The sequence below is a fragment of the Nerophis ophidion genome, linkage group LG07 (genome assembly GCF_033978795.1).
Source record: "Nerophis ophidion isolate RoL-2023_Sa linkage group LG07, RoL_Noph_v1.0, whole genome shotgun sequence".
Classification (NCBI taxonomy): domain Eukaryota; kingdom Metazoa; phylum Chordata; class Actinopteri; order Syngnathiformes; family Syngnathidae; genus Nerophis; species Nerophis ophidion.
In genome coordinates, this window is record NC_084617.1 from 17,204,387 (window position 1) to 17,221,369 (window position 16,983).

Below are 16,983 nucleotides of genomic sequence, written 5' to 3' on the forward strand. Positions count from 1 at the left end.
CGAGGTGATATCTTGCATGGGGCTCCACTCCGATTGAGATTGACCGTCATGTTTAGCTCCAACAGTGGACCTTTTTTTCACCAAGCTGCTTGGCAATTTCTCCGTAGCCCTTTCCATCCTTTTGGAGTTGTACAATTTTGTCTCTGGCGTCTTTGGACAGCTCTTTGCTCTTAGCCATGCTGAATTATTGGGTCTTTGGGTCTACCACTTTTTGTTTCATAGCATTTTTTAACATAGAATGTTATACATCGGTATATATAATATGTTTGTACTTAATCTATAACAGTGAATACATAAATGAACAGGAAAGTAAATCAAAAGACAAATGAGTAAGTCAATAAATTACGTTCTCATTAATAAATAGTTAAGTAAGTTGTGATTCCTTTCTGAGCTGCCACCTTATTGTGGTAGATGAGTTTGTGTGTCCCAATGATCCTAGGGGCTATATTGTCTGGGGGCTTCTATGTCCTCTGGTAGGGTCTCCTAAGACAAACAGGTCTTAGGAGGGTGTGGGATCAGACAAAGAGCAGCTCAAAGACCTTCATAAAGAATAAATATCAAGGACTTGGATTTCCCTCGCCCGGATGCAGGTCAAAGGGGCTCCACCCTGGAGCCAGACCCAGAGGTTGGGCACGATGGCGAGCACCTGTCCCCATGGGGTCCGGCCGAGCACAGCCCGAAGAGGCAACGTGGGTCCCCCCTCTAATGGGCTCACCACTCATTAGGAGGGGCCATAGAGGTCGGGTGCAATACGAGCTGGGTGGCAATCGAAGGCAGGGCACTTGGCGGTCCGATCCTCGGGTACACAAGCTAGCTCTTGGGACGTGGAACGTTACCTCACTGGGGGGCAAGGAGCCGGAGCTGGTGCACGAGGTGTAGAAGTTCCGGCTGGATATAGTCGGACTCACTTCGACAAGGACTCTGGAACCAGTTCTCTCAAGTGGGGCTGGACTCGCTTCCACTCTGGCGTTGCAAGCAATGAGAGGCAATGGGCTGTGGTGGCAATTCTTGTTTCCCCCTGGCTCAAAGCCTGCACGTTGGGCTTCAACCCAGTAGACGAGAGAGTAGCTTCCCTCCGCATTAGGGTGGGGGGACAGGTCCTGACTGTTGTTTGTGATTCTCTTGTTCTAATAGGTGACTTCAATGCTCATGTTGGCAACGACCGGTTGCGGTGCGGCATCTTCAGTAATGCAGACGCTGTATCGAAGAAAGAGCTGAGCCGGAAGGCAAAGCTCTCAATTTACCATTTGATCTACGTTCCCATCTTCACCTATGCTCATGAGCTTCGAGTTATGACAGATAGGACAAGATCACTTGTACAAGCGGCCAAAATTAGTTTCCTCCGCCAGGTGGCGGGGCTCTCCCTTAGTGATAGGGTGAGAAGCTCTGTCATCCGGGAGAAGCTCAAAGTAAAGCTGCTGCTCCTCCACATCGATAGGAGCGAAATAAGGTGGTTCATACATCTGGTCAGGATGCCACTTGAACACCTCCCTCGGTGGGAGGCCACGAGGAAGACCCAGGACACTTTGGGAAAACTATGTCTCCCGGCTGGCCTGGGAACGTCCCGGGATCCCCCAGGAAGAGCTGGACTAAGTGGCTGGGGAGAGAGAAGTCTGGGCTTCTCTGCTTAGGCTGCTGCCCCCGCGACCCGAACTCGGATAAGCGGAGGAATATGGATGGATAGATGGAAGTTGTGATTCACATAATGGGATGAATAAGATTATCTCATTTTCAAAAAGGTTCAAAATGTTTATCAGGATTCTTCTTCCTTGTACTCTGTAAACACTTTGAACAGTTTCTTAAACTGGATCATATTAGTACATTGTTTATTATTATTTTGCGTCCACATACTGATATGGTGAAGGTTTTAATTTTCTAAGTGCTTAAAAAGTTACATTTATCTTTAAGGTAACCTTTTACTTTTGCTGGGAGGAATTGTTGTACATTCTTGGGTAGCAGGTTATAGCACCAAATTATTGAATTCCAATATTTTTGATTCAGTAAATAAAAGGTTTGAATGTTTTCTATGTGCAAACATTATGTGTTAGTTTAACTGACCTCTTTTGTAACAAGGTCAGTGAATGAAGTGTACTTTTGTAATTTCCCCATATTTTTAGACAATAACTCAGACATGGTTACACTAGCAAGCAGTAGAGAATATGGAATAATTTTTGGTCCAGAACATATTTTGCCTTATTAATTATTGACATATTTCTTGCTACCATGTATTTTATTTTTTATATATAAGAGTTCTATATCCTTTCATCATCCATTATTACACCCATGTGATGTATTTTACTCTTTTTGTATTTGTGTCTGACTTTCTCTTCTACTTTTACCGAATAGCATTAATTTAGTTCTACTGAGATTTAAAAATAGTCTGTCAGTTCAGCTCGTTAATTCGTTCATTTATTCTGTTGTTTTTGGTATTAGCTTCTGTGTGTTCTCTCCTGAAAAAAACACTGTTGTGTCATCAGAAAATAATACTAACTTTAAATAATTTGTAGCTTTATAATTGTTGTTTCTATAGAAATTGAACTATTTTGGTCCCAGTGTTTATCCCTGGGGTACTATGCAGAATATATTCAGCGCCGTAGACATATGTTCATCTAGCTTCACGTATTGCTTCCTGTTAGTTAAGTAGTTTCTTATCCAGTTCAATCAATCAATGTTTATTTATATAGCCTTAAATCACAAATGTCTCAAAGGACTGTACAAACCACTACGACTACGACATCCTCGGAAGAACCCACATAAGGGCAAGGAAAACTCACACCCAGTTCCAGCTGGTTAGCTTGTTCTTGTACGTTTTGTACTTCTTTTCTCTTTTTAGATCTGTGTGTTATGTTCTTAATTGTTGTCTTCCTTTTTGTCTTGTTACAACTGTTTTAGGTTCCTTTAAGATATTACATGGTTGTTTGTTCTTGTTCTTCTTTTGCTTCTTAAGTTGTTTCCATGGACAATGTTTGTCATAAAGTATCATGAAAGTATTGAAAAAATGTTACATCGTTTTCACTGCTCAGTGTAAACATTGTCATAACTTTGTTCTCTCAGATCATTCCTAAAGGCCTCTCATACTTTTGTCTAAACATAGTCTACAAAGTGTCTTTTTGTCATCCTTGAAGAATATATGAACAAACAAAACATATATAAAACACACACACATATATATATATATACACACACACATACATACTGTACATACACACACATATATATATATTTTATATATATATATATATAAACACACACACACATATACATATATGTATGTATAAATATACATATATATATACATATACACACACACATATATATACATATATATGTATATATACATATACACATATATATACACACATATATATATATACACATATATATATATATATACATATATATATACACACATATATACATATATATACATATATATATGTATATATATATATATATACATACATATATATATACATATATACATATATATACATATATATATGTATATATATATATATACATACATATATATATATACATATATACATACATATAGATAGATAGTACTTTATTGATTCCTTCATATATATATATATATATATATATATATATATATATATATATATATATATATATATATATATATAGTGTCCCCGCAATTTCCCCTTCCGTCTACTTTTTTTACTCTTATGTCTATCCCCTCCTGCTCCGATCTGGCTGCGCCAAACATTAAATATATCCAAACATCTACTAAAGTGAAATACAAATAAGGCAACACGAAAGGTATGCCACACTTCTCTTTTGTAAAGTAAAACTGTACAGCAGATATGGGCATCTACATCAATTTGATTTGCCTGAGCGACTAGACAGGATAGATTTAAAAAGATATGAAAGAAGAATATTTAACTTGGGACGTGCCACGGGCCAAATTTAGCACACTGGCGGGCCCGCAGACCGTAGTTTGGGGATCCCTGGTCCAAAAGGTAAGTAGTTCAAGTGTACACACACCAGGTATTTTAGTATAATTTTGTACTCACATTTTTATGTCCTAATATGTAATGTAGTTTCACATGTATTTTTTATATGGATTGATGTATTTTATTCTTACTTCTTATTTGGGTATCTCCCAGGGGGTGATCAAGGGTGATGGGTCAAATGCAGAGAATAATTTCGCCACACCTAGTGTGTGTGTGACAATCATTGGTATTTTAACTTTAACTTTTTTTTAAAATATTGTTAAAATGCTACACATTTTTTTAAGTGATGCAAAACTCAAATTAATATCATTGCCAAAGCATGGGAATAAGGCATCGCCTAATGTTATGTTGACAATGAAAACAACAAAAAATTATTTATGCCCTATTTCCACTAAGTCATATCTGTGTAAATTTTACTATTTTGATCTACATCTTATCATAAAACTAATACTAATGATTGTTTATTTGATAATAAAAAAAAAACACTTCAATAATGAGCTAATCTTTTAAACGACACTTTGAAAGGAACTGCTCATAAAGATCCGACTCCCTTCAGAGCCATAAATCCAATCTCTAAAACATGAAGTGATTTTTTTTTTTAAATAAATCTTGGTTCAGATATTGTTTTGTGTTTCTAAGTCATTCAACAATACCATAACAATGATGAATAGGGGGTGAAATTTCTGCCAAAACTCCCCAATACACAATTTTTTTTTTTACTGAAGCCCTAAGATTCACAAGTAAACAAAACCATTTTCTTTAATTAAAAAACAATTTGCAAGTTAAAAAAAACTATGTTCTACAAGTAAAAAAAACGACTCGCAAGTAAAAAAAATTAAAAAAGTTTTAAAAGGAAAGAAAACTTTCGCAAATAAACTAAACAAAACAAAAAGTAAAAACATGATGAATATGTACTCCCCATTCAAAGTCATCTTTGGTATTTTTGGAGGACGGCACCATGCGCAAATAACAGTAAGTCTGACTCCTTAAACTGACACAGCTGCACCACCTGTTGTTGTAGACTGGGAATTACGGGTGCTTTGAGTGCAAGTGTGTGGATGCATGGCGCAAGGTGGAATATTACTGGCAAAAGTTTTAACTTGAAGAAAATTGCTTTCATAATTGCAAATTGTATTTTTAATTGAAGAAAATTGTTTTTATACTTGTAAATAATTTTTTTACTTGCAAAAAATATTGTACACTTGCAAATCAATTTTGTACTTGCAAAAAAGGTTTATACTTGCAAATTAATTTTTCACCTGCAAAAAATTGTTTTTTTAACTTGCAAATTATTTTTTTCCTTGCAAAAAATTGTTTTTATACTTGCCAGGCGTGTTTGAAGTTGTATACTATACACATACACAAGAAAATGTTTTTTTTACACGATGAGTGTGTGTAAAAACATTTTAGTGTGTTTGTGGCGTTTCAGCAGTAATTTCACTGTATACAAATCCAATCTGTAGTGCATTTTGTGCGATTAATTTGTTCGTAAAAGTTGTACAGTTTGGTTAAGATATTTTAATGTGTTTATGAGTGAATTTTGAACACATTTAATAATACTGTAGTAATGATAACTGTGATATGAAATGTTGACATGGTTAAAGGCCTACTGAAACCCCCTACTACCGACCACGCAGTCTGATAGTTTATACATCAATGATGAAATATTAACATTGCAACACATGCTAATACGGCCGGTTAAGTTTACTAAATTACAATTTTAAATTTCCTGCGGAGTTTCTTGTTGAAAACGTCGTGGAATGATGACGCGTGGTTGTGACGTTGTTGGTTGGAGGGGACATTTTAGCCCAGCAACACTTACGGCTAAAAGTAGTCTCTTTTCATAGCATAATTACACAGTAATTCGGACATCTGTGTTGCTGAATCTTTTGCAATTTGCTCAATTAATAATGGAGACTATAAATAAGAATGCTTTTGGTGGAAAGCGGTGGATTGCAAGCTGCCTTTAGCACCGAGACACAGCCGGTGTTTCTTTGTTTTTGTTGTGAAGCTTTAACACAGAGCGGTCAAGCGGACATGTTTCTCTACGTCAAGCAAGTTTTTGGATGGGAAACTTGTCAGCTCTTACAGGAGACTTCAGTGGATTATGGGACCTTCTCCTGTAGCTGTCAAAAAGGCAGCTGTGATCTTGGCTCCTCATCGGCGTGTCTCGGAGGCACTGGCGTTCACTGCAGCCATCCGACTTTCAGGTATGACTTTAGAATCTCACTAAAACACTATGAAAACAATAAGCAGATAAGGGATTTTCCAGAATGATCTTAGTGTCTAATTACATCTGAAACGCTATGTCCCAGCCGATACACAGGCGAGCGGTCCATCCTGGGTCCCGACTCTGGAAAGCCAGTACTTCATCCATGGCCATCGGACCGGACCCCCTCCACAAGTTACCACTGCCGCCACCCGGAGCCGTCGCTTTTTCTGTTTTTTAAGTGCCTCACTCTAACTTTCCTCATCCACGAATCTTTCATCCTCGCTCAAATTAAAGGGGAAATTGTCAATTGTCGCTTTCTTGGTCCGAATCGCTCTAGCTGCTGGTGGCTATGATTATAAACAATGTGAGGATGTGAGGAGCTCTACAACCAGTGACGTCACGTGCACATCCTCTGCTACTTCCGGTACAGGCAAGGCTTTCTTATTAGCGACCAAAAGTTGCAAACTTTATCGTCGATGTTCTCTACTAAATCCTTTCAGCAAAAATATGGCAATATCGCAAAATGATCAAGTATGACACATAGAATGGACCTACTATCCCTGTTTAAATCAGAAAATCTCATTTCAGTAGGCCTTTAATGTGTTTATGAGTGAATTTTGAACACATTTAATAATACTGTAATAATGATAACTGTGATATGAAATGTTGATATGGTTAAATCCCCAGTTGACAGTGTGCAGGTGTCCCTAATGTTGTGTCCAACAGAAGCATCTAGCTAGCCGGCTAACGCTAGCTCGTGAGAGGGTCGCCTACCTCTGATTTATTGTCTGGTTTTGTTCTGAAACGGCTTTTCCTTGGCGGCGGATCGCCTAACTCGCCTGTGGCCTCCCTTCCCAGCAGTGCTGCGTGAGCCTGAGAGAAAGACTGAAAAAAAAAAACAATCGCTTAAAAATAGAACTTGATTGTACAGTAGCTGTTTTGTGTGCCTCGGCGCCATTTGGCAGGACTGGCCAAAGGAGGCGGGGCGTGCCACTTGTTAATGATGATTGACAGCGGAGACGATCCAATGGGAGGCGAGCGAACAAAGCCTTTAATGCTGCGCGCATGAGTGGGAGAGAAGCACCTGTAGCTGCCGTCCTGCCAGCAAGCAGCCTTCAGCCAGCCTTCAAGCAGCCTCCACCCGGCCAGCGAACGCCCAGCACGGCCCAACAGGACCGTTACACGCCGGCACCGCTCACTCATTGTTTACCAGAACCGGAACCATGCTTCTACACTGTCTGAGCAGCTTTATTTTGCTGTCTATCGCCGCCAAGGGTGAGTAAACTTAACTTTTTATGTCGAATAAAGCTCACATATCTTTATTTCCCGAACATTTTACCGTTAGTTTATCATCACTTTTTATAGTTCGAAACTCTTGCGTTTGTTCGTCTCGCCTTTCAAGTACACTATGTCATCCATAAACTAATCACAGTCTGTGTATTATTAAAGTAGTTCAAAGTGATATAGGAATCTCCAAAGACTCTTTTAATATGCAACGACTCTCCTGTTTAAGTACTTGACGTGCATACAAATGTAACCCTTCAAAGAATCTGTGACTAATGAAGATTAATAATCAGATTATTTTACGTATATAATATATATTGCATCACCCTAAGAGCCCATTCTAATATTTATTAAGTTTAACACATTTTAATACAAAATAAAATAAGTTTTATTACACACTAAAGTTTGCTCAGGACCTATTGAAATATCCAAAATAGAATATTATTTATTTTTTAACTTTTGTAATGTTTTTAATCATTAGAATAGAATCGACTTTGTCATTATATTTGCATACAACAAGATTAAAGACTTATTGTCATTATATTTGCATAAAACAAGATTAAAGACTCCAACTTAAAGGCCTACTGAAATTAGATTTTCTTATTTAAACGGGGATAGCAGGTCCATTCTATGTGTCATACTTGATCATTTCGCGATATTGCTATATTTTTGCTGAAAGGATTTAGTAGAGAACATCGACGATAAAGTTCGCAACTTTTGGTCGTTAATAAAAAAGCCTTGCCTGTACCGGAAGTAGCAGACGTGCGCGTGACGTCACCGGAGTGAGAGCCCCGCACATCGATTACAATCATACACACCAGCAGCGTGTGCGATTTTGACCGAGAAAGCGACATTTCCCCATTAATTGGAGCGAGGATGAAAGATACGTGGATGAGGAAAGTGAGAGTGAAGGACTAGAAGAAAAAACAAAACAAAGACGAAGGCAGGAGCGATTCAGATGTTATTAGACACATTTACTAGGATAATTCCGGAAAAACCCTTATCTGATTATTGTGTTACTAGTGTTTTAGTGAGATTATAAAGTCATACCTGAAAGTCGGAGGAGTGTGGTGACCGCCAGTGTCTGAGTGAAGCCGTGGAGGAGCCAAGAAAGTCGTAGCTGCCTCTTTGACATCTGCTGCAGGAAGAACGACACAAGCTACGCTCATGTTTACGGTAAGAGCCAACTTACTAACCCAATTTTCTCACCGAAACCTGCCGGTTGACATGTGGTAGAGAACCATGTTCGCTTGACCGCTCTGTTCCATATTAAAGCTTCACAACAAACAAAAAAACACCGGCTGTGTTTGTGTTGCAACAGCCGGCCAAAATACACCAAATGTATTCTTCTTTGTAGTATCCATTATTAATTGAACAAATTGCAAAAGATTGAGCGATACAGATGTCCAGAATATTGTGCGATTAAATCGGACGACTTTTAGCCGTGAGTGGTGCTGGGATAAAATGTCCGCTACAACTAATAACGTCACAAGCACGCGTCAACACACGCGTCATAATTCCGCGACGTTTTCAACAGGGCACTTTGCGGGAAATTTAAAATTGCAATTTTGGCAAACTAAACCGGCCGTATTGGCATGTGTTGCAATGTTAAGATTTCATCATTGATTTATAAACTAACAGACTTCGTGGTCGATAGTAGTGGGTTTCAGTAGGCCTTTAAAGTAGTTCAAAGTGATAGGAATCTCCAAACACTCTTTTAATATGTAACAACACTCCTGTTTAAGTAATTGACCTGCATAAAAATGTAACCCTTCAAAGAATCTGTGATTAATGACGATGAATAATCAGATTATTATACATATGTAATCCATCCATTATCTACCGCTTATCCCCTTTTGGAGTTGCGGGGGGCGCTGGCGCCTATCTCAGCTACAATCGGGCGGAAGGCGAGGTACACCCTGGACAAGTCGCGACCTCATCGCAGGGCCAACACAGATAGACAGACAACATTCACACTCACATTCACACACTAGGGACCATTTAGTGTTGCCAATCAACCTATCCCCAGGTGCATGTCTTTGGAAGTGGGAGGAAGCCGGAGTACCCGGAGGGAACCCACGCATTCATGGGGAGAACATGCAAACTCCACACAGAAAGATCCCGAGCCTGGGATTGAACCCAGGACTGCAGGACCTTCGTATTGTGAGGCAGACACACTAACCCCTCTGCCACCGTGAAGCCTTACATATGTATTATAATATATATATTGCATCATCCTAAGAGCCCATTTATAATATTTAATAAACTTAACACATTTTCATACAAAATAAAACAGGTTTTATTACACACTAAAGTTTGCTCAGGACCTATTAAAATATCCAAAATAGAACATTATTGTAATTTGTAACTTTTGTAATGTTTTTAATCACTAGATTAATTCATGTAATATTTTTTGTCATTCTAATAACGATCTTTTGTCTCTATGTGGCCGGGAGAGATAACATAGTTCTGTGGTTTTAATATTTGACAGTGATATTATTTACTAGCTTCTTCTCAAATGTTAGTTTGTTTTTATATGTTTTACTGTACAAACATACATATATACATACAGTACATATTAGGGCTGGACGATATGGCCTTTTTTTAATACCGCAATATTTTTAGGCCATATCGCGATATACGATATATATATTACCATATTTTGCCTTGGCCTTGAATGAACACTTGATGCATATAATCACAGCAGTATGATTATATTTGTATACATTAAAACATTCTTCTTCATACTGCATTAATATATGCTACTTTTAAACGTTCATGCAGAGATGGAAATCACAACTAAGTCAATTGACCAAAAGTGTATTTATTAAAGTTATTAAGCAATGGCACAAACATTCAAGTCATTTCCAAAACAGAAAGTGCAAGATTGTCAGAGACATTTTAAGTGTCAAATAAAAATGAGCTGCGTAATAGGAAATCAAATAGTATTCGTCCTTCACTATGTGGTAGGTTACGACGAACGTTATGATATTCTCTTCATTCTCTAGCGAGTGACTTTTCAAATGATGCTACATATTAGCAGTAATGCTACTTTTTATAGTAGCACTTTTGCCCCACACTTGACAAATTACGGTTGTCTGTTCGACATATTCCCACTTGAAGCCGAACCACCGCCAGATGATGGAGCCCCTGCTGTTTTTATTGGGAATTAAGTCTTCATTCATTTGTTACCAGATCCGCACCTTCTTTCTCTCGTATTCCCACTCGTACGGCTACGTTAGCTGCTACCTCTCTGTTGCGCGAGGTTGTACACGTATGTGACGTATGACGTGACAGTATGTGACGTATGTAAGAATGTGTGCCTGCTTGTCTGTGAGGCGAGACAGGAAAGAGTGAGAAGAGCCTGAAGTGTAATGCTCGAAGCTAAAAGCAACTGCGCGAGAACGTATACTCGAATATTACGATATAGTCATTTTCTATATCGCACAGAGACAAACCCGCAATATATCGTATATATTCATATATCGCCCAGCCCTAGTACATATACACATACTGTACATACACAAGTACATATACTCATGCATAAAATCACGTTTTATCAATCATATTAATGTTGTTGCCCTAGGGGAAACTGGGTATCACCTGTCACACTGAAAAAGCTTAACCTATTGTTACTATAACAATCTACAAGGTTAATATAGCTGGCTTTTTTCTTCCCCTCCGCTTATCTGCTTTCTTTTTTATTTCAAGCTATCATTACATACATGCATGTTCTCCCCGTGAATGAGTGGGTTCCCTCCGGGTACTCCGGCTTCCTCCCACTTCCAAAGACATGCACCTGGGGATAGGTTGATTGGCAACACTAAATTGGCCCTAGTGTGTGAATGTGAGTGTGAATGTTGTCTGTCTATCTGTGTTGGCCCTGCGATGAGGTGGCGACTTGTCCGGGGTGTACCCCGCCTTCCGCCCGATTGTAGCTGAGATAGGCGCCAGCGCCCCCTGCGACCCCGAAAGGGAATAAGCGGTAGAAAATGGATTGATGGATGGATTACATACATGTATTGTTGCATTGGAACAATTGTATTTTTGATAATAGAGGTAAGTTATTGTTACTATTCATTATCAACAGTGCTATTTCTAGTGGTATATGCATTGCTCCATTTGTAGTGTAATAATGTTCATTGTCATTTCTGTATTATTTATTTCACTATCTGCTTCTTTGCTATCACTTTACTATCACATGTGTACATATCATATTTGCTGTTGTTGTTTTGTTGTTGTTTTTGTCTCTCTGTCTTATCCCCCTATTGTCCCCACAATTTCCCCCCATCTTACTTTTTGTTTTTATAGATCATTGTATAATACATGTTCTATATAATGTATTTTTATTGTTACAAGCATGTTTTCAGGTTGATTGTTCTTTTGCTTTTTAGTAAGTTGTTTCCATAGACAATGTTTGACATAAAGGATCATGAAAGTATTTAAAAAATGTCTGTGTACATCATCATCTATATCATTTTCACTGGACACAATGTCCTAACTTTGTACTTACATCATTCTTAAAAGCATTCATACTTACTCTGTATGTAGTCTTTCAACTGTCTTTTTGTCATCCTGGATCATAGTCCTACTGTCTTGTATTGAAAGTTAAACAGATTTCCTGTGTGATAACTTATCACGGTTTTTTACCTCATATCCCACTTAATAACACAAACACACGCACAGTCAGAAATATCGCAATGTTATCGTAATGTTTCAGGTAACAGTGTTACCTGGAAAAAAAAAAAAAAAAAACTTATTTAACTACATGAGAAGCCCATAAATACTGCCATTTGCATCGCAGAACTGGTGCCAAAAAATGGTATGTTAACTGTATTTCAGCAATGTTATGACAGAACATGAGACAAATCTGTTATTTTGGTACCCTTTACGACATTTTCCAATGAACTTGCATCGTACTGAAGTGTGCTACTTTGTGGACAAAAAGGCCTGTACCACCTCATCACAAAAGCTAACTGTAGGCTGCCAACATTGGTACAGAGTGAAGTGAAGTGAATTATATTATATAGCGCTTTCCTCTAGTGACTCAAAGCGCTTTACATAGTGAAAACCCAATATCTAAGTTACAATTAAACCAGTGTGGGTGGCACTGAGAGCAGGTGGGTAAAGTGTCTTGCCCGAGGACACAACGGCAGTGACTCGGATAGCGGAAGCGGGAATCGAACCTGCAACCCTCAAGTTGCTGGCACGGCCACTCTACCAACCGAGCTATACCAACCGAGCTATATATTAGTAACCCCCTCTATGATATTAACGCGTGGGAAAAAAATCAAAAACTGGAATGTTATCTGTATTTCAGCGATGTTACAACAGAACCTGAGAAAAAAATCTGTTATTTTGGTACCCTGTATGACATTTTCCACTTAACTCGCATCGTACTGAAGTGTGCTACTTTGTGGACACAAAGGCCTGTACCACCTCATCACAAAAGCTAACTGTAGGGTGACAACATTGGTACGGAAGGTACTATTACCCTGTACAACATTAACACATGGAAAAAAAGCAAAAACTGGAATGTTAACAGTATTTCAGGGATTTTACAACAGAACCTGAGACAAAAATGTGTTATTTTGGTACCCTGTATGACATTTTCCACTTAACTTGCATCGTACTGAAGTGTGCTACTTTGTGGACACAAAGGCCTAATTTCTCCAGACTCTCTGAACCTTTTGATGATATTAAAGTACCAATGATTGTCACCAAGAGTGTGTCACACACACTCTTGGTGTGGCGAAATTATTCTCTGCATTTGACCCATCACCCTTGATCACCTCCTGGGAGGTGAGGGAAGCAGTGGGCAGCAGCGGTGCCGCGCCCGGGAATCATTTTTGGTGATTTAACCCCAAATTCCAACCCTTGATGCTGAGTGCCAAGCAGGAAAGGAATGAGTCCCATTTTTATAGTCTTTGGTATGACTCGGCCGGGATTAGAACTCACAACCCACCGAGCTCAGGGCGGACACTAACCACTAGGCCACTGAGTAGGACTATGGACTGTAGATGGTGAAATCCCTACATTTCTTGCAATTGCAGTATGAGAAACGTTGTTCTTAAACTGTGACTATTTGCTCAAGCAGTTGTGGACAAAGTGGTGTACCTCGCTCCATCCTTTTTTGTAGAAGACTGAGCGTTTATTGGGAAGCTGTTTTTATACCCAATCATGGCATCCACCTGTTCCCAATTAGCCTGCACACCCGTGGGATGTTCCAAATAAGTGTTTGATGAGCATTCCTCAACTTTATCAGTATTTATTGCCACCTTTCCCAGCTTCTTTGTCACGTAATGCTGGCATCAAATTCTAAAATTAATGATTATTTGCCAAAAAAATAATGTTTATCAGTTTGAACATAAAATATGTTGTCTTTGTAGCATATTCAACTGAAAATGGGTTGAAAATGATTTGCAAATCATTGTATTCCCTTTGTAGTTACATCTAACACAATTTCCCAACTCATATGGAAACGGGGTTTGTAATTGTAGGGTGGCAAAATTGGTACGGAAGGTACTAGTACCCTGTACGACATTAACATATGGAAAAAAAGCTAATATATTGTGTAGTGTACATTTACTGTACTTGTAGTTTTATGGATCACCAAGGAGTATTGAATTAATATTCCATAATTCAATTGGTAGTGTTATTGATCGTGGCTGCCCACCACGGCAAAATAAAAGCTGCCACACCTTAAAAATTAGTTTTTTTTCACGTGAAAAAAAATTAAATGAATGTAATGTATGAATGGATGAAATATAGTGTAAGATATTTGGGAGGTTCTTATCTATTAATGACTGTTAAGTAGAGGAGACAAGGGCATCCGCTTGGCTCTGTCGGCTTAGATTTTCGACTCACTTCCAAAACAACAAACTTATGCATTATACCCGACACGTGTACATACACAGCGTACACGTAATTTCTGTTCTTTTTAAAAATCAGTATTTCTTAGTAATTAAAGTATCTTCATATATTACTTATAGCTTATTATTAGCGCATATAGACGTTATTGACGATAGGGATCCATTCAAAAGCTGTGAAACCTGTTGAGTGATGACGTGAGAAATACGCATGCAAGTCTGGAAAGGAGGCAGTATGTCTGCGATGTGGACGTATTTTAATATATTCGAGATATACCTGTCCTGCAGACAGCTATCTACAAAATGTGCAACGTACAAATATTACAAGGACAGTGGCGACTTTTAAGGAGAGATAATGAAGTTGGAGCAGTTGAGCTTGCTGCAGCTCTCGCTGTTCGTCGAGGACATCCAGCAACAGAGGTAAAGAGTCTAAACACGAGCAGAGCCTCCAATAACACCACAAAAAGATGCTAGATTTGTTGCTAGTTGTTTTAAATAAATATAAAGTCAATAAAAGGATTGGAAAAGTATCTAGAATTTTGAATAGTACAATAAACAGGAAAATTTGAGCAAAACGATACAATAAAAACTATGGTAATATTGATAAAACATTTTAATTTTTAAATGCAAGTATAAACATTGTTTAGCCTTTTTAAAGAAAATATATGCAATATCATCACAAATGATGCATCTATATCAGTTGTTTTGGTGCCCTTATCTAGTATAAAACAAAAAACTAAGTAGTTTGTGTACCATACCTAAAATTTTGCCTATTTTCGTTATTGATATCAGTCAATTATTCTCAAATAGTGGGGGGCGCCATGGTGCAATGCCAAGGTGAGCACGTGTGAACATGCTTTACCAGTATCATCCTTTCAACACCGCTTCAAAAAGTTGTGCACTACAAAACTTGTTCATTGCATTTTTTTGAAGGTTCATACATTGTGCTCATTAATGAGTTAACGAGGAACTTCACTTTTTCGGAATGTTGCCTATTGTTCACAATCATTATGAAAGATGACAATTTTTTTATATAATGCATTCCAGCTCGTAAATAAATGTAAATAAAAGTTTGCTTAAGTGGAGGCAATGGGGCGTCCTCTATTCCGCCCATAAAACCCAAAGAACCATCCAAAAACCGCTCATCATTCCCCATTTACATTTCATGATTTAAATATTAACCAAGTATTAGTGACATTGATATTATAAGCACTAACACAGACAAACTATTTATTGGGGCGCCGTAATTACAAGCTTGTGTGCCAATATTTACATCGAGTGGTCTGCTGCTTCCTCACTTCCCTACTCCCTCCTTTTCTTCGCAAGGATTATGTCATTTTTAATTTAAACGAGAATATATGAACATCCTAGCAATTGACATTGTAATGACAGCAGACCGTGTACAGTAAGTGATGTTTTATCATGTTGGCTCTCATAAAGTTTGCAGTGAGTAATCAGTGATGAAGAAAAACAAAGAAAACGGGATGCGCATTTTAAATAAATGCGCTGCATATGCCTAAAATGATGAATACGTAAATTTAAAATGTTTTTAGACGTCTGCACACTTACATCATGTATATAAAACCCTAAAGGAGGTATTTGAAAGTTCTCAGGCAGAAAAGAGTGGCTCTATAGGCATTGTAAGCGGACCTTTGATCAGTATTAAGTTAGAATGCATTAAAAAATACATCCTTCGTAATGTCTTTCATGATTGTGAACGACAGGCAAAATTCCCCAAAAAGTTCAGTTCCCCTTAAATGTTGCTGATCAATTAACATTTCTTATTTATTGAGTTTAATTATTTCATTTTTACTACCAAATTATTCAAGTTGGTTCATATTGTGTGTAGTTTGAATAAGGATTACATTTTTAAATTTTAGGCAAATGTATGCACTTTAAATATTTTCTGTTACAGAAAAAAAAAACAATGTTCATAAAGTTATTTGTAAGTTTTTTTGTATGTATTTTTTAATTTATTTTTTATGTTAGTTAATAAGCACACAATGTATGCAGAGGTGTACTTATAACAATTTTATAGACAAATTATACAATTTATAGTTGATGGCAGAGTGTGGGAGGTTGTGGGGTCGAAATGTTTTCTTCTTCCCAGGGGAGACGTACCAAAAAACACTTGAGAAGCACTGATATAAGTGCAGGGTCTATCATAACAGAAGGGTGCCAAAAAGGGTACTGCTCTGATAGTTTGGTACTTTTACAATTGAAAGAACAAAAACACAAGCAGGTGACATTCCAACAGCACTGTATGCGTATTCCTGCGTGTCAAATAGTAAAACAATGTGACGGTACCACTATAACTGAGTAAGTACTGAAACATTGATTGAGGTGCAGAAGGGTGCCAAAAAGTGTTACTGATCAGTTCTTTTGGTACCCTTCAAAGCAATATGACATAGTGCTTGGTTAAAAATGGAGGGCTCATCATGTGCTGAAAGGCTCTGCAATTATGGCAGAGTGTCCATGTTGCTGTCCCTTTAGGAAGGCCGGCTGGCCTCTTTGGAGCGTTTCCTGTCACAAGTGTGCTCATGGGCAGGAGTTCTGGACAGCCTTGGAGGCTTCAAGGTCCGAGCGTGACCGAGGACGTTTGAAGTGGCGCCACACTAGCTAGCCTTCTCTTAAAGCGCCA

At 38.1% G+C, this 16,983-nt stretch overlaps 1 protein-coding gene across 1 annotated transcript in view; it reads left to right on the plus strand.

The window, feature by feature from the left end:
• The first annotated feature begins 7,284 nt into the window (after positions 1 to 7,284).
• Positions 7,285 to 16,983, plus strand: part of si:ch211-198m17.1 (mucin-2) — a 49,774-nt gene continuing 40,075 nt past the window's right edge. The window contains exon 1 of the mRNA XM_061905477.1: positions 7,285 to 7,464. Within this exon, the coding sequence (XP_061761461.1) occupies positions 7,413 to 7,464 (52 nt within the window). The 5' untranslated portion in view covers positions 7,285 to 7,412. The remainder of the gene's footprint in view (positions 7,465 to 16,983) is intronic.